The sequence below is a fragment of the Cygnus olor genome, chromosome 13 (genome assembly GCF_009769625.2).
Source record: "Cygnus olor isolate bCygOlo1 chromosome 13, bCygOlo1.pri.v2, whole genome shotgun sequence".
Classification (NCBI taxonomy): Eukaryota; Metazoa; Chordata; class Aves; order Anseriformes; family Anatidae; genus Cygnus; species Cygnus olor.
This window is the reverse complement of record NC_049181.1, coordinates 9,380,869-9,408,341: the sequence shown is the minus strand read 5'-3', so window position 1 is coordinate 9,408,341 and position 27,473 is coordinate 9,380,869. Positions and strand designations below refer to the sequence as shown.

The 27,473-nt window shown below is 45.0% G+C and overlaps 1 protein-coding gene across 5 annotated transcripts; it reads right to left on the bottom strand.

Moving 5' to 3' along the window:
- Positions 1 to 25,498, bottom strand: IL13RA2 (interleukin 13 receptor subunit alpha 2). 5 transcript variants are annotated; one of them, XM_040571975.1, is made up of 11 exons: positions 25,235 to 25,498; positions 24,996 to 25,055; positions 15,714 to 15,871; positions 12,049 to 12,200; positions 9,704 to 9,857; positions 9,037 to 9,157; positions 6,889 to 7,073; positions 5,640 to 5,797; positions 4,646 to 4,790; positions 4,352 to 4,454; positions 1 to 3,409 (listed from the first exon to the last, which is right to left on the bottom strand). In XM_040571975.1, the coding sequence occupies exons 3-11, from the start codon at positions 15,793 to 15,795 to the stop codon at positions 3,259 to 3,261; spliced, it is 1,251 nt and encodes a 416-aa protein (XP_040427909.1). In that variant the 5' UTR covers positions 15,796 to 15,871; positions 24,996 to 25,055; positions 25,235 to 25,498; the 3' UTR covers positions 1 to 3,258. The 5 variants fall into 5 exon arrangements, with proteins under 5 accessions (XP_040427909.1, XP_040427907.1, XP_040427912.1 ...); XM_040571973.1 differs by having other exon boundaries at positions 24,996 to 25,498; XM_040571978.1 differs by having other exon boundaries at positions 1 to 3,488; positions 24,996 to 25,497.
- Positions 25,499 to 27,473: the final 1,975 nt, after the last annotated feature.

The window sequence follows — 27,473 nt, the reverse complement described above, 5'->3', positions numbered from 1 at the left end:
GATTTTTGAAAGTGCTTTACTTAATATTAATTATGGACTACAGCAAATGGATTAAACCACTGTAATGCAAATACTGTGCAAAAGAATTAATGTAATACTATAAACTTAGGCTGGGAGGAAGCATACTAGTGAAATTCTAGCAAGGTTTAGGACACCAGGAAGGACTAGCAGCTGGCCACCTGTAGGGATTACATTTTGCTCATGCTGGAGAGGTAATACTGTGAGGAAGCAGGTGGGGGTAGCTTGCTGCCACTACAGGGGTGAGCTGGTGAGCGGGGAGCCCCGCACCAGGATGAAGCTCAGCTTCTCTTTCTGAAACACTCCTGCCAAGCTGCAAGATGCAGGTACCATAAGCAGATGTACTTAATTTATCACTCTGTTACTAGGCAGGTTTCTAAGCAGGCTTCTGTCTAACTTTTGTGTTTTGTATTGACTGAACTAGCTCTGATATTCTGGGGGGTGAGTTCCAGCTGGGGAGGTACAACATCTGTTCCTTCACCACCTCTTGCCTGCACTTGTTCTCTTCAATTCTTCTCCTGTTCTTCTTTTTGGACAAAATTAGGCTCAAAACTTTAACCCGGTTTATACAGCCCTCCTGGAAGAGAACTACAGCAGAGTCTCAGCTTGCTCCCCTCTAGTTTTATTCAGCTGCCTTTCCTGCCGATCTGCAGGTTCGGAGCAGGCTTTTTGCTCTGTGATGCTGCTGCATGAGGTCTAACAGTTAAAAAAAAAAGTTCTTAAAAAAAAAAAAAAAAGCTGAATTGAAGTGCACACTGTGGTGTTTTACATCACTGATAGAGCTGTGGGAGCTGGCAAGCAGCCTGTGAGGACTGGTTTTATTGGCAAGCCAAGAGGAGCAGTGTTTTACTCTGTTATCCTGTTTGATAAACTCTGACATGAGCAGCACACTGTGCCCCTGTGCACAGTGACCTCTCTGGAACTAGCACTGGGCTTTCTGCCCAGATTTCATTTTTTCCTGCTCGATATTTCACTTCTTCTGCTCATGCACTGGGCTCCAGGTACACTATCTCAAATCTCTGCCTCCAGCAGAAACCTGCCTGCCTGCAACCTGACCTGTTCAATGACCAGCAGCCTCCGGAGAAAACAAGGAATCTACATCAACAAGCAAAAGAGTGCACAGGATGGGAAGCAGCAGCAAGCTGTCCCTGTGCCTCCGTGTGTTCATGGTGCTCCCCAAGGGAACACAAGATGGAGCTCCCACATTTGATGGCCATCTCCAAATACTGCCCACTCCAATTTCCTGCATGGTAAAGCAGGTGAAATTGCATCTGAATTACCCACTGCGCCAGGCTCTAGCTTCCCTACCTCTACTTCACATGGACGAGTTTCACAATGCAGTCATGTGTTTTTAGTAAAAGTTTAAACAGTTGAAAGGGCTGGCAGATTATCAGAGACCTACACGGAGTTATTTCCAGTAACAGGGAATCTCAATGGGATGCTTTCCAACAGTTTTCTCCAGTGCTTCCTGATTTTAACTATTGCCATGACGTCAGTTCTGAAACCCATAGCGTAAATACCGCCTAGCTCTGGATGTGTCAAAGTCCCGTAGTTCCTGAAATTACCATGCAGACCTCAGAACTAGCGTGGCTGAGCGTTTCCTCTCATCCTGGTGTTGCAGAGTTTGAGGTCCAACCTTGGTCCTCGCAGGGACTGCCCTGCCATGATGCTCCATCAATCTGCAGGGAGGTGCATGCAGTCTGGACTTCGGAGCAAATAGAGGAAAATATTTGATCTGTGCAGGCCAGGGACAGCTGTGGTGCAGGGCTGTGTCCCTTGTCCCAGCAAAATCCTGCCTGAGACCAGAGGGAGAAGGAAGGGGACTGCACCTGGCAGGAGGGCAATAAGCACAGAGCTGCTCCCTGCCATCACACAGAGGAGATGCCATCCTGAGCCTCCTGCATGCTTCAGCATGTTGTATAAAACATACATTCCCTTGAATTGCTCTGGTGAGCATGTTTTGGAGGTGTCTGGTCCTGGTCCAAGCCAGCCTTATTCCTGCTGACTTCCTCCTCTTGTGGTTCCTTTCACCTTCTCTGTCAGAGCAGTCGGTGCCTTGCCAAGTCCAGCTCCCTTCTCCAACCACTAATGTGCTGCATTCATCAAAGTAAATCACAGTATTTCCAATGTCGGTTGCTTGCTCACCAGTATTTTCTAAATTTAAAGCCATCCCGAGCTGGCTGGCCAGAAGCCCCAGGAGGCAGTAAAGAGTAGATTTGTGTGTCATCAAAATATCAGCAATTGGGAAGCTTCATTTCTGCTCCAATCTGTGCATAGACCAGTTTTTTCCTGGTGCTTTCCTTCTTTGATGTGTCCCCAGATAACACTGGGTTGTTGCCTACTTAGCAGTGGAAGCAGCAGATAGTGATTGAATAATTTTGCACTTGGATGTGTAAAACAGTGCTTGCTGTGTTATTTGTGACTGGTTGGATTAACGTGGCTCTTTACATAGCTGATTGATGCAAACTTGATTTTCCCTTTGAGCTGCCTCTCTTCACAAGAAATTCCCATCTTGAGTAAATGTTCCTGCAAGAAGATGTGTTTTCTGGGTTGTTTAGATGAAATGAAAGCACAGTAAACATGGGGGTTGAGTTGGTTAGTTGGTTCATTTTTCTGACAAAAATAAAATTAAAAAACAAAGCCAGGCTTTGAGAACTGTCTTTTTTTTTTTTTTTTTTTTTTTGTAGTCATTATCACAGGAGACTTCCTTAAAAGTCAATCAGTAATTTCATCAGCTGAGTGCATGGTGTCGAGAGACATTCTGGGTGCTTCACTGAATTCTAGTACCTGCGCCTGCTTCCTAGAGAAATTTCCTTACCACCTTTGCAAGAGTAACCCTGCACTTTTGTAACCATCTGTCTCTTGCAGTGGCTGTGGTTGTGAGTTTTTACAGCAAAAATTTCTCTCAAGGCCTCCCCACTTCAGCTTTGCAACAGCTAAGGCATATCAGTTAATAAAATAAATACAGTTAGCTCAGGCTCAGCACTTAAATGCTATCAACACACTGAGGAATGGGGACTAAGAAGAGGTGAGAAGAGTAATGTGCAGTGGCTGCATGCTGGCATTTGTACCTAGCATTGTGTGAGGTGTTGCCCTTCAGTGTACGTCCTGCTGACAGATTTCTAGAGTCCTTAAAAAAAAAAAAAAACTCAGAGGAATGTGTTATCTTTATTCACTGCAGTTTTCATGCCTCCTTTTTGTCCTTTGTCCTGTTATCAGAAACAGTTTGCTCCAGTCAGCTTACAACTCCTCCAGTGTTTTCCTAGGTCCGTTGAGGACATGCATTGCAACAGCCAGCCTCACAAATGACAGCAGGCAGGGAAGACTCACTTGGGCTTTAGAAAGCTCTGGGCTTCTCAGCCATCCTTGGGACGATGTTCTGAGAGCAATCCTTCAAACACAAGCGGTACAGCAGTCGTGAGCAGAGTTAGCATCCCACTGACATGTACATTGCTTTTCCTGCCGGGGTTCTGCAATGGACACAGACAGTTATTGCCAGCACCAAGACAACGGGGGACGCACGATGGCATCCTTTTCACACATCACCGCATCAGTGTCAATGCAGGAAGCATTTGCTTTCCACTGATTTCTTGCTAGCATCTACACTTTGTTCAAAGTTCACAAACCATAATATTTGAAAGGTGTCTCAGACTCCATGCATTCAAGTATAAAATTTGGGTTAGTCCATCTCTCAGAACAACGGGAAGATTTTTCTCTAGCCAGTTCTCCCTCACCGGTAACAACTTAAAGAGCATATTAGAAAAGCTTTCTACTTGCTTACCCCATATTTTCATAAGGAAAAGATAATATTATCGGTACCAGGAGATCAATTCTCTCTAAATGATCCTTCAGGCAGGAAGAAAATGTCATCAGTACTAATAATTTGGGACCATCCACTGCATCTGCTTTCCCTGGGTGCAGCCAGTGACATTCAGATGAATGCAAACAGCGCAAAGAGAATGAGGCCTCAGCCCAGAGAAACAGCACTTCTTAAACACAACCAGAACAAATCTCTGCTGCCTGAGTGGTTTGGAGCAAGATAGTGGCATTACTTATGCTGTGAGTAACTGCTGCATTTCATAGAGACAGACTAGTTTTGTATGACCAGGTTTTGGGTCCCTGCTGATTTTATGGGTTGTTGTGAGGCATTTTGTGTCAGAAATGTCCCACTTACAAGGTTGCTTCCTGAAAATAAACTGTTGTTTAGTGTCCAGTCTTCGCTAATCTGTTGATGTTTTTGTCTCTTAGTATTTAATACCTTGTTAAATTTACAGCCACAGTCTGACACACCATGTAAAAGCACATTGCACAGACAGGCTGATATAATGCTTACCTTTTCTTGCACTGACCAATCAACATAAATATTATGAGGCTACTTGACAAACTCAGAATGACTGGAATGAGGATAAATAGCTGCTTGTCCTCTTTTCTGGACACTGCAAAGATAAATGATAACAAATAAGAAATTGCTACATCCCAGAACAGGTCATATTACCTCTTGAAAGCTTGGGCTCAGATTCAAACTCAGCGTGTCCAGGTAAATTGTTACCCTGCGTATATTGATTTATTTGTTACGGACAAAATAAATAAATAAATAAATAAATAAACAAAACGTTTGGTTCCCTACCAGAGAAACACTCCTGTGTCCATTCACTCCAGAAGCCCTGGTCGGCGCAGAAATTGTTTGTTCTCCCCCTGACACGGACACATGAAATGCGGCTTTGATTTGCTCTGGAAATAGTAAAAGCAGTCTCCATTTGGGTTGACACAGACTGAGAAAGAAAATAGAGAACAAATGGCAAGGAGTTATGTGCAGCCACCAGTAGCTGTCTGGCACGACCTGATGTTTCTGAACATGCTCCCCAGGCTTTGCAAATCCCTGGATTATTTTTTAACAGTTTTGAACGGTTTCATAATAGCGGACCAGCTAGTGCCAGAAAGATGATTATGCAGATAAATCTACTGAAAACAGATATGTTCAGGGGGGCCAATTGTGTATGTCACCGTTCATATCTGTTAATTTATGGAATCTTGCATGAAATTAACTACGAACACTCATACGTAGGATATGACAATTAAAGAAAGAAAATGTCCTTCAGACATCTCTTATGATTAAATAATTATTGCCATTTTTTGCTATCAAAACTGCAACTGAATAACACAGAAGGAAAAAGCACTATGTATGAAAGATCCATTGTGTCCCAGGACACTTCTTTGGAGAGATTAGATTTATAGTTTCATTGGACCAAGTTGTGCTGCCAGGTTCAGGAAGACAAACCAAAACACTCTTTACATTTCTGTTAAGACTTCCTGAGGTAACAGGCAGGAGGCCTGAGAAAACTATTGCTCAGAAACTCACTCTGGGGTCTGTTACTGCTAAAGCAATCTCTGCGGCTGGAGGGTCAGGGTGCTAAGCACCAACACGCGCAGAGCAGCAGCCGGTCAGCTTCCACCGCCAGCAGCACCGGCCGGCGGCTCTGCACAGTCCACGAGCAGGGCAGCCAATGTGCCGTCCCCGGTTTGGTGCAAGCTCTGCTTTCCTGGCACGCATCCCCACCGCTGGCAGTGCCCCCACCTCCCCTCCCTGGGGCAGGGTGCTGGCAGGGGTGTGTGGTCCCTACCGCCCAGGCAGCCTTGGCCTTCCCCTGCTCTTCTGCCAGCTGGACCTCGTACTCCAGGCACTGGGGCGGCGTTTCGCCACCCGGTGGGCTCCACACCACGCGGAGCTCCTCGGACGCAGACATGGAAACCACCAGCTGCTTGGGGGGTGAGGGCTTTGCTGGGGGGGGAAAAGAAAAGAGAAGGTCAAGAGGTGCCATCAAACACATCCTGGTGGGAATGGCTTCAGTTAATCAACCACCAGCCTCTGTCCCTTTTCCCCACTGATGGGATTTTTGAGCACCTATTGCTATCAGCTGTGATGCTACAGGTGCAAGGACTTGACCTAGAGGCTGGGTTGTTTATTTTAACTTGAGACATGGGGAGGGCTAGTGCCTCGGTCTGAGATGTGATGCAGGTGTTTCAAAATGCCAGCTTCTAAGCAATGTTCTTGGCACACTTTCCTCAGAGAGCAAACAGGCAATTTGGGCCCCTGTAGTGAGGCACCTCAGTACTGTTGTCCTGACACTCTTTGCATCCCAGGAAAGGCTTGGAATATGTCATATGGCCAAAGCCACACAAGAAGCACATGGAAGCCCTAACTGAATCCAGAAATCCTGCTTATTAGCCCAGTGGATTAACTGGAGGACTAGCTGTTTATCCTGATATTTACATGTGGGCAAATAACATCAACATAAGAAGTGCCCTAGCAAAAAGCGAGTCTGTCTAACAGGTTATGCTTCATGCTGCACTTTGTTTTCTTTCCATCTGTGACAGGTTTCAAATCCACCTTTGCTTGTTATTCACGTGTCTCTTGCACACCCTATTGAACTTTACACTTCTCCCCTGCCCTTAGCTTGCTTTCAACAGCAATGCCCAAAGACCTCTCCCGAGCTTGCAGGAGCAGAGCAGCAGCTTCAATTCCAGTCAGAGGAAATAAAGCCACATTTGAAGTTCTGCTGCTTGGACCAAAAAAAAACCCAAAGCTGCTCTGCTGTCTGCCCAGCAAACCATTTATGTCCTGAGTCATCCAGATGCTGAGCAGAGCACTCCACAGCACCCGCTGAAACTGCAGGGTGGGCACTGAGCAGTGCCACTTCCTGCAGACACTTGTGGAGACAGGTCCTGCAGGCCACATGCCACAGCTCCTTTTCTGGGGGAAACCCATCCATTTGCAAGAGCACGCTTTAGTTTGAGCCCCCTCATGCAAGGTGTGAGCCTTCGGTGGCCATGCAGGTCTCCAGAGCCCTGCTGCTTTTCTCCCGGCCTTACCTAGGTTGTGAAGGCGCAGGGTGGCATACAACGGCCTCAGCAGGGTGGCTGCTGCTGACCCATTGACACAAATACTCAGATCCTTATATTCTGCCTGGCTCAGGTTCTGCAGCATGCAGCCAGTGTTTATACCATGGTCCTGGATGTAGTCATCACACTGCACTGCATGGTCCAGGCCCTCATACCTAGCAGTGTATTAGGAAAATGGAAAGAAAAAAAAAATCAAAACAATGGCAGTTAATACTTTTTTTTTTTTTTTTTTAAGAACAATTGGATAGGAGCAAATGAACCTAAACTATGATTATCTCCTGTGCCCTACACACCCTCTACCTGCCACAAGTGACTCAAAGTACAGTGCTGTGCATCCTCTCACCTGGACTCCTGCTGTGGGAAAACTGTTGGGGGGAGGAGAAAATAAATTAATATGCATACATTTTTCCCAGGTTTGTTTTTATAGGCTGTGGCAACCTCTCTGCAAGCCCTCTGCTGGAGCACAAGAGACCTCATCAGGGGCCGCTACATGAGAGGAGCGGGGCAGGGTCTGGCCCCAACTCATGAAGACACCCATCTTCAAGCAGCCACTGGCTCTGGAGTTACAGAAAGGTCTCCTCCCAAGCCAAAATGCAGCAGTTTGTGGCAGATGACGTGCCATGAATGTGAGTGTGCTCGCGGTAACAAGCTGTTAGGGTTGATTGCGAGTGGGTCCTGTGCATGCACACAATTGTGTAATGGATACTCAGGAGGTGGGAATCAAAGAAAGGGTTTGCTGGTTATTAGCGATTGTGAAACAGTAACCCTGTCCTCCCAAACTGCCTCCTGTCTCTGGGGATTACTTCCCAAAGCTGGCCCCATCCTGGAAATACCGCTTGGGGCTTCCTATCACCTTTTTAATGCTGCTGCTGGGTTATTTCCATTTTGGTAGGGCTGAATCTGGCCTCTGTATTGTACGCCTAATAAAAGTCTCCCTGCAAAGCACATCATTATGTGGGAAAAACCTCATGTGGTAGTGCTATAGAAATGAACTCACAGGGATCAAAGGCTACCAGGGCTGTGTTCCCCCCACCCATTCTTGTTATACAATGGGACCCAGATCCAAATGCTTGTTTTTGTTAGAGGTAGTTAAATAATGGTGGGTTTTTTGTTTTTTTTTTTTGTGGGTTTGGAGTTTGTTTGTCTTTAGCAACAAATCATACAGCTCCACATTGGTTTTTCAAGCAGACCTTTGTAGTTTGTAAAATTGTTTTAAATCAATGTTCCTGGTTCGAAGAACATTTCCAAGAGCCACACAGAAACTATTTTTATAAAGCAGCTATGCTTTTCTTTACAAGTAGCCCAAAGGCATGAAACCAAATGATTTCCTAACTAGTCATCTTTACCATAGTGTCACACGAAATGAAGCACAAGTGAAGCATTTAGTTCATCTAAAAACACTTAAGTCCAGCTTAGTTTTTCTCGCAGAAGAGTCATTAGGCAGTAGTATAAAAGAAATAACTGAGAAGCATGGATTATTACTACTTCTAGACAGCTCTTTTGCTTGGATGAGATTTGCTTGTATGAAAATATATTCGAGAAGTAAAAGTGTTAGTGCCAAGAGTGCCTGCTCTTCGCATAGGGTTCACTGAGCCTTGTAACCGCCTGCCTAATCCTATGCTATAGAGATATATGCATTATGGCCAAGAGAAATGCATGGCCAGAATGGCACAGGTATATTGAGTGAAGGAAAAGCACAAGGCCTCATGATGGCCAACATGCAGAAAGCACTTCATGCAGGTGATAAGCAAGAGCCCCATTTTAAGGAAGGCTGCCCAGAGCTGTGGAGCCAGGCTGCTGCCCTGCACGCAGTGACGGCTCCCAGTATGGGGCTGAGGAAGATGTATGTGCCCCACCTTGCCTTGAGCAAAAAATGCTCCAAAGCCTGCTCTCTGCCTTGCCATGCTGGACACAGTTCCTGGAGAGGGGCTGGGAAGAAGCAGGGTTTGGGGATTTCCCTGACTGAAGGCACATGTTGCTTGGAGTGTTATTCTGGGTGGATAATGTAACAGCTTTGCCAAACATAAAAGCATATTTTCCATCTTAGTGCACTGAGTGATTCAAAGTGAGGTTCACTTGATTGCTGCCTGGCTGTTTTTCTATTTTGCTGATACATACCAATAATATAGACCATAATGTACACCGCGAGGAGCGAGGAGACCTGGTTGCCAAGTGCACTTGAGGTATTCCCAGTCATGATAGATGCAATGAAAATTCTGAACCTCTGATTCCAGCTTTCCTGTCAAATGAGAAGAAAATAACCACTGTTTAGCAAAGCACCAGTCAGAAATACAATTTTACAACTTTGAACAATTGTGTGCTGCAGTCAAAAGACAAAGAAGGCCAGTCACAATCATTAGATAGTTTTGCTGCCAAGTGCTCTGTTTCACATAAAACTCAGTTTGCTGTGGTTAGAGCAGAAATATGTGTAACTGACCCTGTCATTCAGCAGTGGAGCTCTTGCAGGGAAACCCAGCAGAGACAGGGTAAGGACAGAGTCTTGCAGCAAAGAGAAAGAGGCAGGAGATGCTGGTTCTGGTTCTGGTTCTACCTCTTCCATAGCCTGTTAACACCTGATGGCAGGGGACTCATTGCGGTACCTTGGGAAATGAGCCCCAAGTATCCAGTAAGCACAACCACAGCCACGGACAGCAGTGAGATGTCTTATACCTCAACCAGCCCTGCAATGGCTTAGCCATCCAGCAACCCTCAGGCCAACAGTGCTTCATGCAACAGGCTCATGCAAAGTGTGAAGCTGCACCAGGTACAGAAGGCTGCTCCTAACCTTGCAATGGGACCTGAAAGGTAGCATAAATCCATTCACTCTGAACCTCCACGTCATTGGTACACCGTCCTTCAAGCAGGGTCTGTACCTTCACTTCAGCAGTCCTGCTGAGGTCAAATCCAACTCTGAATTTTAGTTTCCTAGTAAAAATAACCTGGTTGAAAGACAGACTTTATAAGCACCTCTTTTGTCACTGAGCTGCAGAATTACCTACCATTGCTAACTCTCTAGCTGATAGTAGGCTCGCACATGTTTTAATGTTTCGTTTTGTTTTAACCCTGCTTCTCCTAGCAAGTGCTTTTCAGACACTTTTGTACAACCCACTCTGCTGTTGCTTGTGCTGCCCATCCTCACTGTCTTTGAGTCCCTCCACCCCAATGACAAAGACGATCAGACATCAAGGCATTCCCACCAGCCAGGAGCACCCAGGAAGGTCTGACAAGGACACTGACGTAAACCCAGATGAAAAGCATTTTTTCGGGAAGTGAGGTAATCGGAAACAGAAGCAAGCTGTATCATGAGGAATTTGTTCCTGTAAGTGATGGTTCACATAGGAAAGTGCAACCACAGCCAGCAGGGCTGGTCCAGCATCCTGTCGTGGTGCAGGAGCCAGGTGACGCTGCACTCCCAGGGTTAGCCTTTGTGAGACGGCTTTATGAGCATTCTCTCTAAAGGTTTTTCTTTTTGCCTCAGGATTACTCACCCTTCCCTTAAACAAGAAAAAGTAAGTTGGCAAGAGCTGCAGTGAGAGAAGAGGGAGAAGGAGTCATATTGACCCAAACAGTAACAGACTGTAAAGTGAATATGCTTGCTGCAACAGGAACTTGGTGCGGTGGTAGAGCCCACAGTTGGGCTTTTATCAGCAGTCACAGAGCTTAAAAGCCCTGTTGAGCCACGTGTTTCTACCAGACATTGCTGACTCTTGCTTTCTCTGATGTTCCTGTAGATTTTTATTTATTTTATTTTATTTATTTTATTTTATTTTATTTTTAATTTAATTTAATTTTATTTTATTTTAATTTTGTTTTGTTTTGTTTTTTTTTAACCAAAATTTCTGTGTGACTTTATCTGGCACCCAGATTTTGGCAGGGTGTCAGAGGTGACATATTTCTCTCTTTTGGATCTGCTTTGTAAACACTTTTATTACTTGTGATTCAGGGAATTCTTACACGGTCTTTTTAACTGCTTTTTTTATTATTATTATTATTTTTATTGCACTTTTTAAATGTCAGTTAAAAATCATCATGGAAGAATCTGCACAGCTGCCTGCTGCTGCATGGCTCAAAGCATGACTTGCGCACAAAGAGCAACTTTCCATGCCCTGGCAACTGCAATCTCCAGCTGAAACAGGGAGGGAGGCTCCGTGCTCTTCCCTTCATTCAAGCTCCAAGGGATGGCTGGGCTCAAAGCCTTTGTTTGGTGGCTGAAAACAGCCTGGCAGCCTTGGCTTTGATGCCTTGGGTGGATGAAGCAGACAAACAGCTCACACAGGACCTGCAGAAACCATTCACAGAAAGAGGCCAGGGTCCACAGTACAGCTAACCTGGTATGCCTGCTTCTTCTCTCTCTCTAGTCTCTTGACCTGATGAGCTTTCTAGCACTCCTGCATTACGGTTGTGCAAAATCTTCCCTTTCAGGAAACTGAAGGGAATTTTTTGGTACTCCTCAGTACCGTGCACCAACCAAGCAGCCTGCCACTGGGTTTCCCCTTGCCCTGCTCCATTTCCCTCTTCTAAAGACTCCCACAAGTATTTCAACAATCTTTCCTGTACTGTGTCTGTCTGCTGTTGCCCTGCTACATATCAATGAGATAAGACTGACAGTTTTATCATAGAGTTGAGCTGCAGTCAAACATATCCAAAAAACAGAAGTAAATGTCTATTAAAAACACTCTTCTGAATGAAAGCAATGTTAAAGCATTAGGATAATTAATGAAACGTAATCTGGTAATTATTTACTATGTTGCAACCCTAAGGATATGTTGACGTTGCCTGAGTGCCAGTTCAAATACCTGCAAAGGCTTTCTAAAAAGTATAGTGCCTTTTACAACGAGGAATGCTACTGGATATCACTTTATTACTTTTGTCACTAAGGGCCACACCCTCTGATACAAATAGCCCCTTTTCTAACTCTCACTACTGCTGTTGTGAAATTTCAAAACACATTCCTGTCTGGCAAAAGTTTCAAAGCACTGGCCCTATGGAATGGAGTCTGCCTTTTCCATGAGAGGTTGGAACTGCTGTTTTACCACCGTCCTGCTGCTCCCTTAAATGCAAACACAAACCTGTACAAGAAATAAAGGCAGAACAGTAGCAATATAAGAGGAGTAAACTATGTTCTCTTACCTTCCATTCTCTGTCACCAGTGTTACGGTATTCAAACTTGTATTTTACTGTGCACTCATTGAAGGTTTGTACATTGGGTGGAGGTTTCCACTCTATATCGAGAGAACCTAAAAGCCCAGGATCAGTGATCTGAAGGTCTTGTGGGGGAGCAACTAAATTGAAAACAAAGCAGAGGGTAAAACAGGTTGTTGATGTAAAGAAAAGAAAAAAAAGAAAGTCATTAAATTTGGTGAAATGAAAAATGCAGCTGCTGGGTGCGGAGGGAAGCTGGGTGGATTTTTAATAGCCTCCACTCAACAAACACGCACAACCTCACCTCCTGCCTACGCAAAAACAAGCAGTTCTTGCTGATACTCAGAGAAAACAGTCAAGAACCATTGAAGAGGGACAAAAATGCCACAATATCTTTGACACTCCCTTTCAAACTGTTATAAACAGAATTGCTGTCCTGGGTTGAACTTCCAAGTCCTCTAGTTGCTCACTTATAACTTGTGGTATTTACCAACAGCTGTGAGGACAAGTATCCTTGCTGACATTGCATTCAGCACGTACACCAACATATGATGACAGATCACATCATGCTGTCAGAGAAATGTATATTACTTAGGTATGACAGAGGCAAATCACCCATCTTGCTTTAAATACTCTTTTCAAGCTTATTGAAGATTAATGAAAGAAACAAGATAAAACCACACAGAAGCACAAAAGCAAAGAGTTAGAATCATGCTTATTTTGGACATCTGTCAGGTATAGACAAACAAACCAAAACAAAGTGCTTTTACAGTCAATATAGCTTTTATTAAAATATTTTAAGTTGCTACCATGTGTTAATAAATCAGAGTATATTTTGGATGAATTTTGGAGTAAGTCATGCTTCCTAAAAGCTCAGCTCTGTATTGAGAATGCTGTTCACATGACAAAGCTGTTCAGATCATTCTATTTTATTAGTTCAAACAAAGTCAATTTTTGTAACAGGTCATTTTTCTCCATGTATGCTGTCTAGCAGTGATATTATCCATTTGGGTTTCTACATATTCATTGCATGATGCACGCTTATCTTGGTGACTTGTAGTCCATCTCCTGGCAGTGGCAGGCTTGCATTTCTGCCATGTCTCTGAGTGTGGCCTCCAGGGCACTGGCTTCTCTGCCCCCTTTTTTGCCCCCTTTTTGTGTTTTAGGATTTACACTTTTTTTTTTTTTTAATAAATCCATTATGGAGGAAAACCCTGAGAATACCTGTAAGTGGAAGACATTGATACAAATCAGACTTTAATGTGCTCTTTAGAAAGTTTACAAAGAACATTACTGAAAGATGTATTTCTCCTGAGGAAGCCCTCCCAAATGAAACACTTCACAGGCAGCAGTCTTCAGGTTCCACATTTCCCAGCATGTAAAGCTCCCTGGGAGACTGCTTGTTATGTTAGATGTCAAAGTAGGATATCACGGCAATGTACTTAGGGAGGTGCTGGGGCAAGGAACAATAGATTATAACAATTCGGAGGGGAAATAAATGAGCTTTTATGTATTTTTCTGTGTAAGAAGTAAAACACTTTGCCTCCTACCAGCTATGAGTCCCATGAATGAAGCCTGGGTTCAGAAGGTGGCTGTGGGCTTGATCCAGCTCCAGAGGCAATGGGGCATGGTCCTGCACGTGCAGCCCCTTCTATCCAGGGTAGTCCTGCACGTTCCCATGTCCCCTCAGAAGGCCAGGGGGAGGTATCACTACACTACGGCAGGCACAGATTTACCAGCGTGGGCAGAGGAGGGGGGAGTAGGGGCATAGACAGCTCTGCCTGTGCAAAGAGTGCCCAAGCTGGGCTCTGGGCGAGCATCAGAGCTGGGAGGGCAAAGTGAGGGTTTTTTCTGCATCTTCTGGTTCTTTGCAAACCTGCAAAAGCTCCAGGAAAGGGAGAAGCGGCACCGGCAATAAACTGAGAACAGAGCTTAAAGAGGCACAGCTGCTAAAAAATGAATGAATGCATGTCCAGAAAGGCCATTTATGGTCACAGGAATGAGAGAAACAGAGAGGAACAGGGATGTTCATCACACACCGGCCAGCCCACGCTGAGAGCTGCCAGAGCTGCTGCGAGGGAAGACTCCCACAGCCCCAGCACACCATGTGTGAGCAGACAGCTGGCGAAGCTCTGCAGGCAGGGCTGGAAGCAGGACTGGGAGCTTCCTCCTGCAAGGATGAAGGTTGAGCCTTGCCTGTATACAAACAAGCAAAAAGCTACTAGCCCTTGTTTGTGAGTCTCATATGAAACTTGCAAGAGAGCAGTAGGTTAGGCCAAAGTGGAATTTATGTTTCTCTGGAAAAAATAACACTCTGAAATTTGTTTCCATCCTGATTTTTTTCCATAAGCAACATTTTTTTTCAAAACAATAGCAACTGTAAACAGTAATTATTGCAAAATAAATTTCAACCAAAATTAAAGTTCAGTGGGAATGGAAAATCTTTGTTTCAGGATGTCACTTGCATTCTGGAATTCAATTGTTTTATAGATGTCAACGCTGCCTCTTGAAGTTCCTCAGTTTTACGTTCTTACAGGACTTACAAATCTCACTCACATCATTCACACAGAACACAGGACTAAAAGCACTCTGTTTTGCCATCCAGCCTTGAAGGAAAGCTGCTCCCGAGTGTTTCTTGAAAGAACTACCTCCTCTGTGCGACTTGCACTGCAGTGACTCATATCCCAGTGTGCTGGATAACAGCTGCAGCCCCCAAGCCATCCCGCTCCCAGCGCTGTGCACTCTTGCTCCAGCACCACCGCTTTGATGACCAACTGCCGGCGCATTCCTGCCGAAGGTGTGCGAGACAGCTGCCTCCTGCTGCCGCCATGCACTGTGTGAATGGTGCAAGGGGCAGGAGGGTTTTGTAATTTTTTCCACCCGCTTTACAAGTGGGCAAACGGCAGCCTACAAGGTACCCACTGCTCTTTTATATCTGCATTTCTTGGTCCGGTCAGCACCGGAGTAGGGGTGCAGGTGACTTTCATGTTTTGAGAAGCACGTTTTAAGGGCAATGCTTGCTCGCCTGGAGTGGCAGCATCGTGTTTGCTGGCAGCTTCCTGTGCATGCTGGCTGGCAGAATGGGGAGCCTCTCGATGCCCTCCCAGCCATGTTTTCACCTCTCCAGTGCACACCAGCTGTGGTGGGCAGGGCCAGTCCTGCTAAATGGCCCTCTAAAGAGGGAGAGCATCTGGATGTGAAGTCCCAGCTTCCACTGCACCCAGCCAGTGACTATAATGTAGCAGAGCAGTACAAGAGAGTTTCAAGTGCCACTGCCATGGCCAACAGCTTTCAGAGCAGTATTTCTTACAAGAAGAAATTATTCTTCTCAGATTATGAATTACTCTTGTGTTTCTTACACCATGCATAGTCTGTACAGCTGCAATCACACTCAGGAGCATGTGTGTACCTAGGTGGTGTTTATAAAAGCCAGCCCTATATAAAACAATATATTCACTGCCCAAGAAAGGCAGTTTCTGCTCCCTTTGAAGTTTCCACTAAACAGACAATATATTTACACAATTGACTGCATGTTTATAAATCTGCCCCTTGCTGTAACAAAACAAGCCATGGCTGAAGGTCTACCTCTGCAAAGAGCCCGCGCTAATGCAACGCACGTGTGAGCAGGAGCCCGGCCCGGGTGCTGCAGTTACCTGCCGTCTGCTGGGAGGAGGAGGAGGCCATGCAGCCCCACACCAGTGCCAGGGAGAAAAGGTAAATCCTCCGGAGAGCCATCAGAAGGACTTCAAATGTTCAGGGCGGCAGGTATGCGGTGTTGGAAAAGCTGTCCTTCGACGCACAGATAGGAAGGCTGGAAAAATGAAGCAGAGTTGAAAGGTTTTAACACGGCGGTGGGGCTGTGGAATTCCCTCTGCAGGGTGCGCACAAGCAACAATTGCCTTTTCACTCGTTTACCAAGACAGATTAATCATTTCCCAAAGGAGTTGTGGTTTGTATTTTTTTTTTATTTATTTTTTTAATTTTGGGGACAGCAACACATGGATGACTTTAGCTTCATTCAAAATAGTTTCTGGCTAGCTAAGCACATTCTCCAAATGAAAGTCAGTCTGCAATCATCAAGCTGTCTGCAGCACATCTTCTACGGAAAAAGTGAGGCAGCCAGTCAGCCATCCCTCCTTCTGGAGGGAGTGCCTCCAAACAGTGACATTTTTATTAGAAAACCCCAAATCAGAATGCTTGAGACTTTCTTTATCCAATAAACAGACGCAATTTACTGAACTGTCACCAGCAGAGCTTTCCTGTTTCAGGATTTGGTCACTAAAAAGAAAAAAAAATCAGGGGAGAGAGGGTTTCCTTTCTAATTCATCCTTCAACAACAACAACAAAAAGCAATGTTAGCAATGTCTGTGAGAAGTCTTCTTTGTTATAACAATTTTTGAAGTGAACAGATTTATCTTCCAAGCAGGTCTGCTGGAGGGAAGATGGGACGTGAGAGGGATTGTGTAGCAGTTGGGGGCGGGGGGGGGGGGGGTCCTCCTTCCTTCAGACTTCGTGCTGGAGGGGGCAGGAATCACTGCCCATGAACACACCAGCTCAGCCAGCCTCCCTATGGCAGAAAGCACATGCATTACAGGTTTTTAATATATATATATGCATAATTAAATATATATATATAACATATATAATATAAGTTATATATACTTATATATATTTATATATAACTTATATATACTTATATATACTTATATATATACACTTATACATTATATAGATAACATATATAATATAACATATATAATATATATCATATATATATAACATATTTCTTTAACTTTTACATATAGATTAGCTACAGGTAGAGATGCATGTATGTATAGTGCTGAAGTTCTGCTTGTGTAAAATTACGGTGGCACCTGTGGGAACACACAGTGCATCCCTGAGTTTATTTCAGATTACAGACCTCGTGTTTTGTTGCCCCACATCCTTGGATATAAAGGTTGGCTCCTGGGTGGTACTCTGGCATGCTTACTCCTCAACCACCCAGCTGCTGAGTGACAATACAAAATAGGGAAATCTGAGAGCTGAACCAACAAAGACCCCATCTCACTGAATGAGGAGAAGGGGATCAGGTTGCTCTGGGGGGGGATGAGGGAGGGAGTATGAATTAACCAGAAATCCTAACTGGCAACACATGGCAGTGATGAAAAACACACAATTTCAGAAGCTAATTTTCAATGCAAACAAACTTCAGATCCTCCCAAGTACCCCAAGTTAGTGTAAAAAATACCAGTAATTTTTTGGTTTTACTGTAGAATGAGAAGGGAAAATTCCAGTCAGAATAAATGAGTAGAATTAGTTTGTAACATGTTAAATAGGTCATAAATCTTGTGTCAATAAAACCCATCAGATGAGATGTGTGTATAGGTCTTTGCTTCGGAAAGATCTCATAATTCAGTACAAAGGTTCTGTGATTAAAAGAGTGGGCTTACAGAGCTGTGAAAGCAGAGATATAACTCACACCTGATGAATAACAGCACCCAAGGACTGAGCATGAATCTTAATGGAAGAAGATTTTCTCCATTTCCAACTATGGTTAATTTTAACACATTTGCATAGGTTCACAAGGCAAATAAAAAAAAAACAAAGCTTTACACAGAAAGATTTAAAACCAGTGAAGAGCTCTTACCTGGACCTCTGCTAAGCACAGTGGAGCCCCTCTGTCTCTGGAGGGCTGAGCTCCTCCACAGCCTCGTGGCTGCTCTGCTAAAAACTTTGCATTTCTTACAATGTCAGAGGTTTTTAAAGACATCTGTCTGTTCTCTTCAGGGATCAGATATCACACTGCAATGTTACGGCACTTGCCACACACTCAGAGGCTTTATTAAGCTAGCAGTTTAGCCACTAGGGAGGACAATGCCAGGATTTATGATCTGTTGGTGTGAATTGTTGCCGTAACTGTGCTCGGTAGGTCAAAGGTATGTTTCAAATATTTTAATAATTCATTAAAATGAAAAACAAACAGCTTAATCGGCACAGGCTGCCTGCCAGAGGCTGCCTGAACCCCTGCAGTTGAGGCACAGCTGTCCCCAACACCTGAGAGCACCATCCCCATGCAGCACCTTGGCCTATGCACCCCAGCTCTGGTCCCACAGGGACAGCCCTGGACTGGGCTATCCCACGGCCTCCCCTGCAGCTCTCTGGCTCTGCTCAGCCACAGCACAAACAGCTGTTCCTGCCTTTCAGGGATCTACGGGAAATATATAAAATTATCCATCCCCTCCATCCTTTTCTGCATCTTAGGTATATCGGCACAGCTGGTCACCATAAACTTCATAGAGCATTTCATGTCCCTGTTTACTTTATCCCTCCTTCCCAGAATCATCCAGGGAGCCGTCCCACCTCCCAGCCCCTGCTGCACCTTGCTTGAGCCCTGCCTCAGGTTCAGCCCACAGCATCCTTTGCAAGGACTGGATACTTCAACCACACCTGGCTTGCCCCCACTTAAAGCTCTACTACCAAACACAAATTGCTGTCCTTTATGGAAAAAAAAAAAAAAAGAAAAAAAAGAAAACAAAATAAAAACAGTTCATCTCCCTATTGCCTTATGTGAGGTGAGGGAAATTGATTGCAGCAACTCCCCTGCAGGTAGGACAGTAAATGATGTTTTGGAAAGCGGAGCTGCAGTGCGCGTGCCCTGACAAGTAATGGGCTGTGGCTGAGGCTGCACGCATCTTCCCATTGCCAAATTTAGAAATATTGAGAAATGGTGATGACATACTAAGGAACATGAGCAACAGTATCAGGAACAGAAGGAGCACTTCTCGTCAGGAAGAAAACAGCCCTCAAAGTACCTGTACAGGACATGTTGTATCGGTGTTTGAACTGATGCCCAAAAGAATGTGTTATTGCTCCCCAGGTGGAGACAATGAGAATGTCCAAAGCAGCAAAGGTAGGATCAAGCCCTTTTCTACCTGCCAGTTATCCTCCCAATTCCACTGGGAACACACACACACGCGTAGACATACACAGTTGGGCAAGGCACATCAACCAGCAATGCTAAGGAAAAAAGTGATCCCATATATCTTGTTATAGCAACTACCTCCCAGAAGAGACACCAACTGCTGTGTGTGCGCAGCTTTGAAGGCAGAGATGCAAGAGCAAGGAAGAGGGCCACTGGGTTCTGTTGGGATCTGGCAAAAGGGGAACTCTGAAGTGGCGACCAGGAAGTGAGTGACCCACTGCTGTCCTGACCTGGCGTGGCACTTGGCTGGAAAACAGCCCAGAAGACCGTGGGAATTTTGCTCATGGTTGATCACCATATGAATGACTGCTTGCTCTCTGAAGCAACAAGCAGCAGAAATGGGTAGTACAGACCCTGCTGCCTAGAGCGTCCCATGGTTATTTTTTTTTTCAAGGGGGAAAGGAGGTTATGGGTCTGTTCTCCCTTCATTGAAATTGCACATCTCTGGTTGTTTCCTCCTTGCTTTCTACAAAATAAGGGGGAAAAGTTCCTTGCTGCTGGTAAATGTATGGCCTTGCTCTCAGAGTTATGCAAGATGAGGTTTTAACATTGATGTATTTTCATTGTGTAAGCTATTTTAGAAGAAAAGGTCACATTGGCCAGATCATTTGAAACAGATGAGAAACATTTGCCAGTAGGGTGAATGCCAGTTCCCAAGTGCTAGAACTGGGTCAGTTCCTGAGAAAATTAGGTTGGAAAAAAGCACAGTTGGGCTTTGCAATAACAGGGCTCCACTGCACAGGCTTGGCCGACAACTTGGCCTATGCTTGGCAGCGCCGGAGCACACAGGGAGGAACAACAAGCTCACAGTAGTGCTGAAAATCATCTGCACGTTCACAGCCCCACCTGCTCAAACCAGCTCCCCTTGCAAATTGAAGGCATCTTTCTTTTCCTCTCCATGTGTTGTGGCACTGGTACCTAATGCTCACACCATGTTCCTCCCCCAGATAGTGCTAATGCAATCCCCAGACTGATGCTGGAGGAGGTCATCTGAGGACAAGCTGGGGAGGATCCCTGCCCTTTTCCAGCTATGTGGAGCCAAAGCACAGCCCACACAGCAAGTGGGAGGTGGCTCTGCACACCTCTGTAACACTGTGTGCTCAGACCTTGGCTTACACTGGTCTTTTCAGTGCCATGCTCCCCAAGTAGAGCAATGCCCTAGCAAGCTGAGGGAAACACGGGGCAGAGCCTTTCATGTGCCTGAACAGAGCCTCATGCCCTGAGCTCAGGGCAAGGACAAGCAGGTGATTTGCATTTTATTGAGCATTCTGCAAATGGGGTTAAATTGTGAAAAGCTCATGGAAGAAGAGTCTCCTGAGTGACAGTAAGGACTCCCTGGCTCACCTGCTGGCCCTGCACACAGCTGGGAGGGCGTTCTGGCAAAGGGCCTGAGCGCTGTGGTTGGGATCAGCTCCCCACGGCTATGACCTGCACCCACCTCTCCTCAGAGCTTTCTGGTGTTTGTGGCAAGACACCTGTGTGTCCTGCGATGGGTGAATTGGCAGGGATTTTTTTCTGTTCACCTCCCTGATGTGGCTGCCTTTGCCATGAAGACTGTGATGGCTGTATCTGGAAGTGCTGCCAGCACATCCATTTCCTTCTTGAATGAGATTCTGGGAGGTTTGTTAGGTCAGTGAGTAACTGCTGGAGTCACTTTGTGCTCATGAAGTTCTCCTGGGAGCTTTCCCTGCAGAAGAGGAGTCACTGTTCCTCCAGGAGCCTGGCCAAGTCCCAGGGCACTGCAGTTGCTCTACAGGGGCAAGATTAACAAAAGAGGCAAGAACTTGGGAAGGCAAACCTGTAAAGGCATCTCCAGGGTAAATAGGAAATGTTGAAGAGCAGAGAAGCCCCTGAGCTCAGTCCTTGGCCTCTGTCAGATTCACTGAGCAGGTGCATCCAGAAATGTAAAAGTGTATATGTAAAAATTCACTTTGGTTTGAGGAAATAAACGGAGAGAAGCATCTTTGCTAAAGCTTCTCCTTGCAAACTGCAAAGAGTATGGTAAAGGTATCATTGCTGGAGCCAAGTCAAAAAAGATGGGCCAAATCCTTTCTGGTTAAAATATGTTTGCTATGTTCATCTCTCTTTTGCCAAATTGGTTTTGTCAAACAATCCACTGCCCTCCTATGTAAAAATACTGGGATTTGATAGTTCAGAATAAAAGCTTTCAACTTTACAATTCAGTTTCATGTTAAGAAGTAGCTTCCTATTCTATGAAATAAAAAATAAAAGGCTCCAGCTATGAACAGAACATTTGGATATTGAACAGCATGTTTCATTTGATCCAAAGTGATGGTTTTTCTATTGCCAGTGGGAAGAAAAATCAATGACTTATAAAAGCCTCTTAATTGCCTCATGCTTCAGGGAGGCAAGTCTCTTTTATACAACTTGCATTAAACAAGCTCTTTCCAGGGCGCCAGAATAAGAGAATCAGCAATTCAAAACAGACCTGTTGCCTCCAGCATAGTAATATGAATTGCACAGAAAAGGGTACATCAATGCCAGGAGACGTGCAAGAAAGAGGAGCATGATGCAGTGGCGACAGACTGATTGTTGCAAGAAAAATCCTTTCTTTGCATTAATAAATTAAACACTTGTGGCTTCCATGGGACTCCAGGAAGTAATAAAGGGAATCCAGACTCTTCAGCAGTGCCCAGTGTCAATATTTATTCTCGTGGTGAGTGGAGTCCTCAGTTTTCCCTCTGTGTCTGCTGATGACTATTGTTGGGGACTAACCCTGGCTTGGACATCTCAAGGAAGGGACAGCAGCTGTTTGAATCTGCCTGCATTATGCAAGCCAACTAGGCAGCCGCTGTGGAGCTGGCACGGCTGACCACTGAAATTTTTGCTTTCAGTGCAAAGCAAAGAGGGGAGTGCAGAGAGGATGAGGGAATGCCGGGGACAGGCATGCTGGACGGGGACCGGGAGCAGAGCCTGGCATGCCAGAGCCCAGACTTTGCCTGTAAATACACCAGGGATTGATGAGAAGCACTGAAATAAAGACAGAAAACCAGCATAGCAACAAGTGCTAATAAGCTGGTCACAAATATATCCAGGCAGAAATGAAGAAAGAAACTAAATGCAAAAGAAACTACAGATTATCTCTGGAACAGGAAGGCTCTGAAATATCTCTCAGCAGGAGCTGAAGAGACAAACAGCCAACCCACGTATGCTTGCTGACCCAGCTGGGCAATGGGGTGCTTGTGACAGACCTGTCTGACCCCAGCACCACAAATACTGGGTACGAGTCTGAACAAGGAGATGCCCAGTAAGAGCTGCAGAACAAATGCTGTTCATTTCCTCCCACCAAGTCCACCTCCTCTCCACTGGCGCATCTGCAGGCCCCCAGCTGGCCCTGAGGCTGCCTTAGGGAAGACCGAAGCCTTCCCACCATGTGGCTTCGAACCTAGGTGATCTAGTGAGTTTACCTGAACGGCACAGCTCTTAGAGCTTCACACAATACTGATGGAGGTGAATCTAGCTCAAGCAGCAGTTATTGTAACTATCAGGAGGAGGTTCCCTTTGCTAGCTGCTGTGGAAAAATGTGAGAGTCTAGCCCAGTGCTAAGACCCTCAGATGTTAAATCTTCAGAAACCGAAATGAAGAGTAAAAACTAAGTTGGGCTCCTGTCTCCTCCAGGCCAGTTCTCTGCAGATGCACTGGAGGACATTTGCAGACCAGGTGGGAATACGAGCTTTTCTCACTTGACTTCTTGTTTATCCTAAGCAATTGGATTTTATCTAGTTATTCACGACTGACCTGTAATTTATGTTGGATGAAAAAAAAACCATGCAGAATGGACCCCAGCCTAGTGTTAAAGAGTAGGCAGCTTCCTGACAGACATTTACAACTTTCTACCTGTGCAGTAGGATTGGCCAACCTGTTTCCCAGTGTGAAGCTGGTGCCTTTCCTTAAAATCCTCTCTCCACTTGCTCACTAGCCCTATGTGACAATCAGCAGCCAGGCTTTCAATAGCTACTTAGTGCTAAATACTAGGGGGAGGGAACATCCCACCCTGCCCCGTACTCAGGCTCCCCTGCTAAGGATGACTGAGCCCTGCAAGGGCCATGTTCAGCCTTTTTCCCATGAAGGCAGCTGGTCGGTCACACCATACTCCTGCTCCCTTCTGGCCGCCTACCCGGCCTCCTGCCAATTTTTTTTCCCCAGCAGTGTTTACCCCCAAAAGTAGATGTGTACTCTGCCTGCGTGCTTTAATCTTTCTAGTTTAAACCACCAGGTTTCACAGAACAGCAGTAAGTAGTTCCAAGATCATTTTCAAGTTGCTCCAGAATTAAACAAACAAATGAAAGAGTTGCTATGAAAGCAGAAGTTTTCATGCTGAGTGCTCTCACAGCAACTGGGAAAGCAAGCCTGGCAGTGTGCAGCCCACTGCAAATCAGCCCCACAAGCACAGCCCTGCAGTGGGCAGAGCACTTCCCAGCAGCCTGCCCAGGGTACAGAGCATGGAGGGATCCAGCACTGAGAGCCACAGGAGCCAGTGCTCAATCTCAGCTTTCAGACCACCTTAAAATAACAGTAACCTCAAGGCTTTTTCATCATTTTTTTAAATTTGAATTTTCCTTCACAAGCCTCTGAGCCCTCGGGACAAGCAAAATAAGTTTCCCTTTCCTTCTTCAAACTCTATCCAACGTCTTGTACTGGAAAGTTTAGCAGAGATGTTGGCAGAGGTCCTTCTGGTGTGATCACTGTGCAGTGGGAGCAGTAAGTGTAAAAGACGGATATTCTGTACAGCTTACAGCCCTAACTTTGGTGCCAGGGGATCTGGCAATTTCCACTCACTTCATTTTTGCCTCCCCATGGGTGGGATCTGGCAACTGGAGTCAGCAGGATGAGCTGACATTACATGAAGTCTCTGTGCCAGAGACAGTCAGTCAGGCCAGCTGGCAAACACTGGAGAAAGGGCAAAGTCTCTAGATCATTATCACAGACCAGCCTTTGATCTCTGAGCTGCAATCCTGGATATGAAACAGTATTTACCCTTGGGGGAGATGGTTTTCCTACAGCACAGGGTGCCTTTGGAGTGGACAGCAATGCCGGCCCGTTCTCCTGTGCCTTGCATGTCCCATACAGTGGCTCAGGATGACCAATGCAAACAGCCCCAGCCCCAGCCTCAGTGACTCTTACATAAAGATCTTACAGGTGTTGAAAGGTGCATTGCTGGATGCTTTTATCAATGGTACAATGTTTGGTCCAATGACGAACAAACCAAAAAGAAGTTCTTTAAGTTAAAAAATAAAATCAAATCAAAAAATGCGGAATTGATTTTTCCTCTGCAGATGCAAATAATTTGAATTTCACCTCCCTTCCCCCCACTAAAAGAGCAAGCAGTAAAACAGAGAAACTGCTTGGCCAGGAATGCTTAGACTGCAACAATATCTGCTGACATTTTTATTAATGAGTCCATGCTGATTTAAGACAAGCCTAGATACTGTTTGTTATATTAAAAACTATTTAAATATTTCCATAAAAGGAAAAATATGGGATTTATACATTTACATTTATGTTAGGAGTGACCACAGAAAGGATTTCAAAACAGCTAGAATGTGGCTTGTAGTGTATGGAACAGGTATCAGTTGTAGCAACAGTAGAGTAAATACCAAAAAAAGAAAAAAGTGTAATTATGTCTGTCTGTAAACCTGCAATTCAATCATCACCTTCAACTCTCTGAGCAGCCAAAGTTATTTCAAGAACACAAACATCATTACCATTAAAAAAGAAAAGTACTGGAAAGCTCTTTCAAATTCATATAGAAATGCTAGTAAGCACAAATCAATATTCTGTATTACACCTGCAAAGGTATGCTGAGTTTCAAAAATACACAACAGAGTATAATTACAACATAAAGCAGACAAATTCTCCCACTCCCATTTGTCTAAATGCAGCAGAGAATGAGCTGCTGGGATTTAATGCTGATCACATAGTTACAGCTTACCGTAACAGTTCTGGACTTTCCTTTGAGCCAGGTAATGCGCAAGATGAAAATATTCACTAGCTGTAAAAAAAAAAAAAAAAAAAAAAACTAGAACAGCAAAATTGAATAAAAAATCCTGCATATATTCCTGTTTCTAGAGAACAAGTTTCAAGCAGCTGCATCTGAACAGCCAGCCTGGAACAGTTTAGTGTATAGGATACACATGAAGAAATAGGGAAGGGAAGACGACAACTGCTCACTGCTCACGGCAGAAGTCTGGCTCAATATCCCCCTCCCAGATAGCAAAGTAAGCACATTGTGCACGTGGGATATAGTAAACAGTCCCACACCAGCATTTGAGGGATTTTCCTGTCACAAGATGTATTTTGATCAGAGAACCCTGATTTATGCAAACTGAAGTGTTTTGTAGAAATCCACTGGTTCCAGCTAACTTCTGGCGGACTCCTGCTTGGCTGCCAGCCAGCTTGCGGCGAGGCTGCTGGCAATGCAGTGATCCTGGGGTGGGGACAGCATCACAGGCAAACACCACAGGCACCCTCGTCCTAGGTCAGGGCTGGGGGCTCTCTGGGAAAAGCCTTGAAAATCCCAGCTGGTCTCAGAGGTTGCAGATCTCTCAGCTCCCGTAACCTGCGACGTGAGGACTGCTGGAGCTCCGCATTTCCTGAACTAGGACTCATCATCCCAGGAATGGGTGGGCAAGTCTCCACAGGCAGATGACAGCTGAACCACTTCATTTGTGGGAACAAGAAAGAAAGGAAAAAAAAAGGCATGAAATTAAAACATTTTAACTTTTTATTCAATGGGAAATTTTGTATTTTGCTTCCTCTGGGGCCTTTCAAACTGTGTGAGGCTCCTCCTCACCAAAGAATAACTTCTCTCTGTTGCTATTTCCCATAAAATATGTCTTGACTGAGGTCCTGATCTGATGGCTGCTGCTCTCATAAATGCAACAGAGGAAAAAAACCTGCCCCAAGCAGTTACAGGCAAAAGTAACACTGGTGGGATGGAGCCGATGCACTATCTGAGAAGTCGGACTCCATATCCTGAGAGAAGATGCTGGCAGTTCAGCTATAAATTACAGCTTTAAATGAGGAAATGCTAGTAGGACAGCTCCCCACTGAGCTACAGGTACACCTGGTTGGTCTTCCCCAGCATGCACTGGCATTTTCCAGTTATTGGACAGTGAAATCAGGAAGAGTTAAATTTCAACAGTATTATTTGATTTAGGGATGTTCTTACATAGGTTGGTTCAGCAACAGGGAATTTGAATTGGGGAAAAGAGCAAATCAGCCTCTTGTGGAAGTTTTGAAATCCCTGTACATGCCCAGGAGCATGCATGCATTAGATAACAGTGAAGAGAAAAGAAGAGGAGCAGTAACTGTCTCCTTCCACCCTGTTAATGAGAGAGACTCATTCTGGCCAGAGGTGACCATGGAATGTGGGAGACAAAAGTTTTTGCCAGATCATTTAGCAATGATTTATAATACTGACAAAGAAGTGGGTCTGTGTGACTGGACCTGAGGGTAACACTACTTGGAGATCTACTTGGAGATCTACAAAAGCACAGTGGCTTTACAAAGCCACAGCTGCAGCTGGTCCCTTCCCACACAAGTGCCCTCATGATCCTTTCCAGTTGCAGCTTTGCTAGGTTTGCCCTTTGGAGAAGCTCACAGAACAGCATTTGCACTGACCACAGCCTTTTTGCTTGGGGTAAAAAGGTAAGGTAGTACATCATCTTTGATTAAAAATCAACACTGTTCAATTTGTCATGGATAAAGGCATGCTATGCTGCCACAGCCAAAATCTGATGTCATAGAGAATGCACGGCTAGCAGTCCAGTGCAAAGATGAATTGAGACACTACTGAAGAGCTATAAAAGAGTGATTTATTGGCTCAGTCCTCACAGAGACATTACTGCAAAAGCCTAAAAACAAAAGAAATGCCTGGTTTTCCACTCAGCATCTGCTGAGCAAGCAGAGCTCCTCACCAAACAAGCTACCTCCCCCAAGGATTTCTGTAACTCAAAGTCAAGGGTGCCCCAGCATCCACATTTGCTTGAGTAAGGGTCCAGTCCCTGCAATGGCTGGATGCAGATTTGGATTCTGAAGCACACAGCTGTCAGGTATCAGTGCCCGAAGTCCCTTGTGTGTAATGACAGGTTATGGGGAAGTTGCAAGCCAGAGCTTTGGAAAGCCCCACACTTCCAGCTCTCCACAGGAGACCAGAGCACAGCACCTCGCGTCAGGAGTTATTCTCAACCGGCCAGACTGCACAACAAATTCACAGTCTACCTTCAGTAAAACAGACTGTCACATTTGCTGTGATAAAGGTTATGCCCACATACTAAATGAGGAAAAGTGTGGTTCTTATTAAAAAGAAAAATGAAGTTCTGCTATAGCATTTCTCATGCTCAGACACTGTTAAAAGGCAATGCTGCCTTCCAAACTAAACCCAAACTGAGATAGCTTAATATCAGAT

Bases quoted from the DNA above. Each gene is read 5' to 3' on its own strand.
- IL13RA2 (XM_040571973.1), bottom strand. From the start codon at position 15,795: ATGGCTCTCCGGAGGATTTACCTTTTCTCCCTGGCACTGGTGTGGGGC. The intron at 4,791-5,639 runs GTAGGGACCACA...TTTCTTTCTCAG, and splicing joins AGGCCAAGGCTGCCTGGGCG to TCTGTGTCAACCCAAATGGA. The intron at 3,410-4,351 runs GTAAGCATTATA...TTGTGTTTGAAG, and splicing joins ATTGGTCAGTGCAAGAAAAG to GATTGCTCTCAGAACATCGT.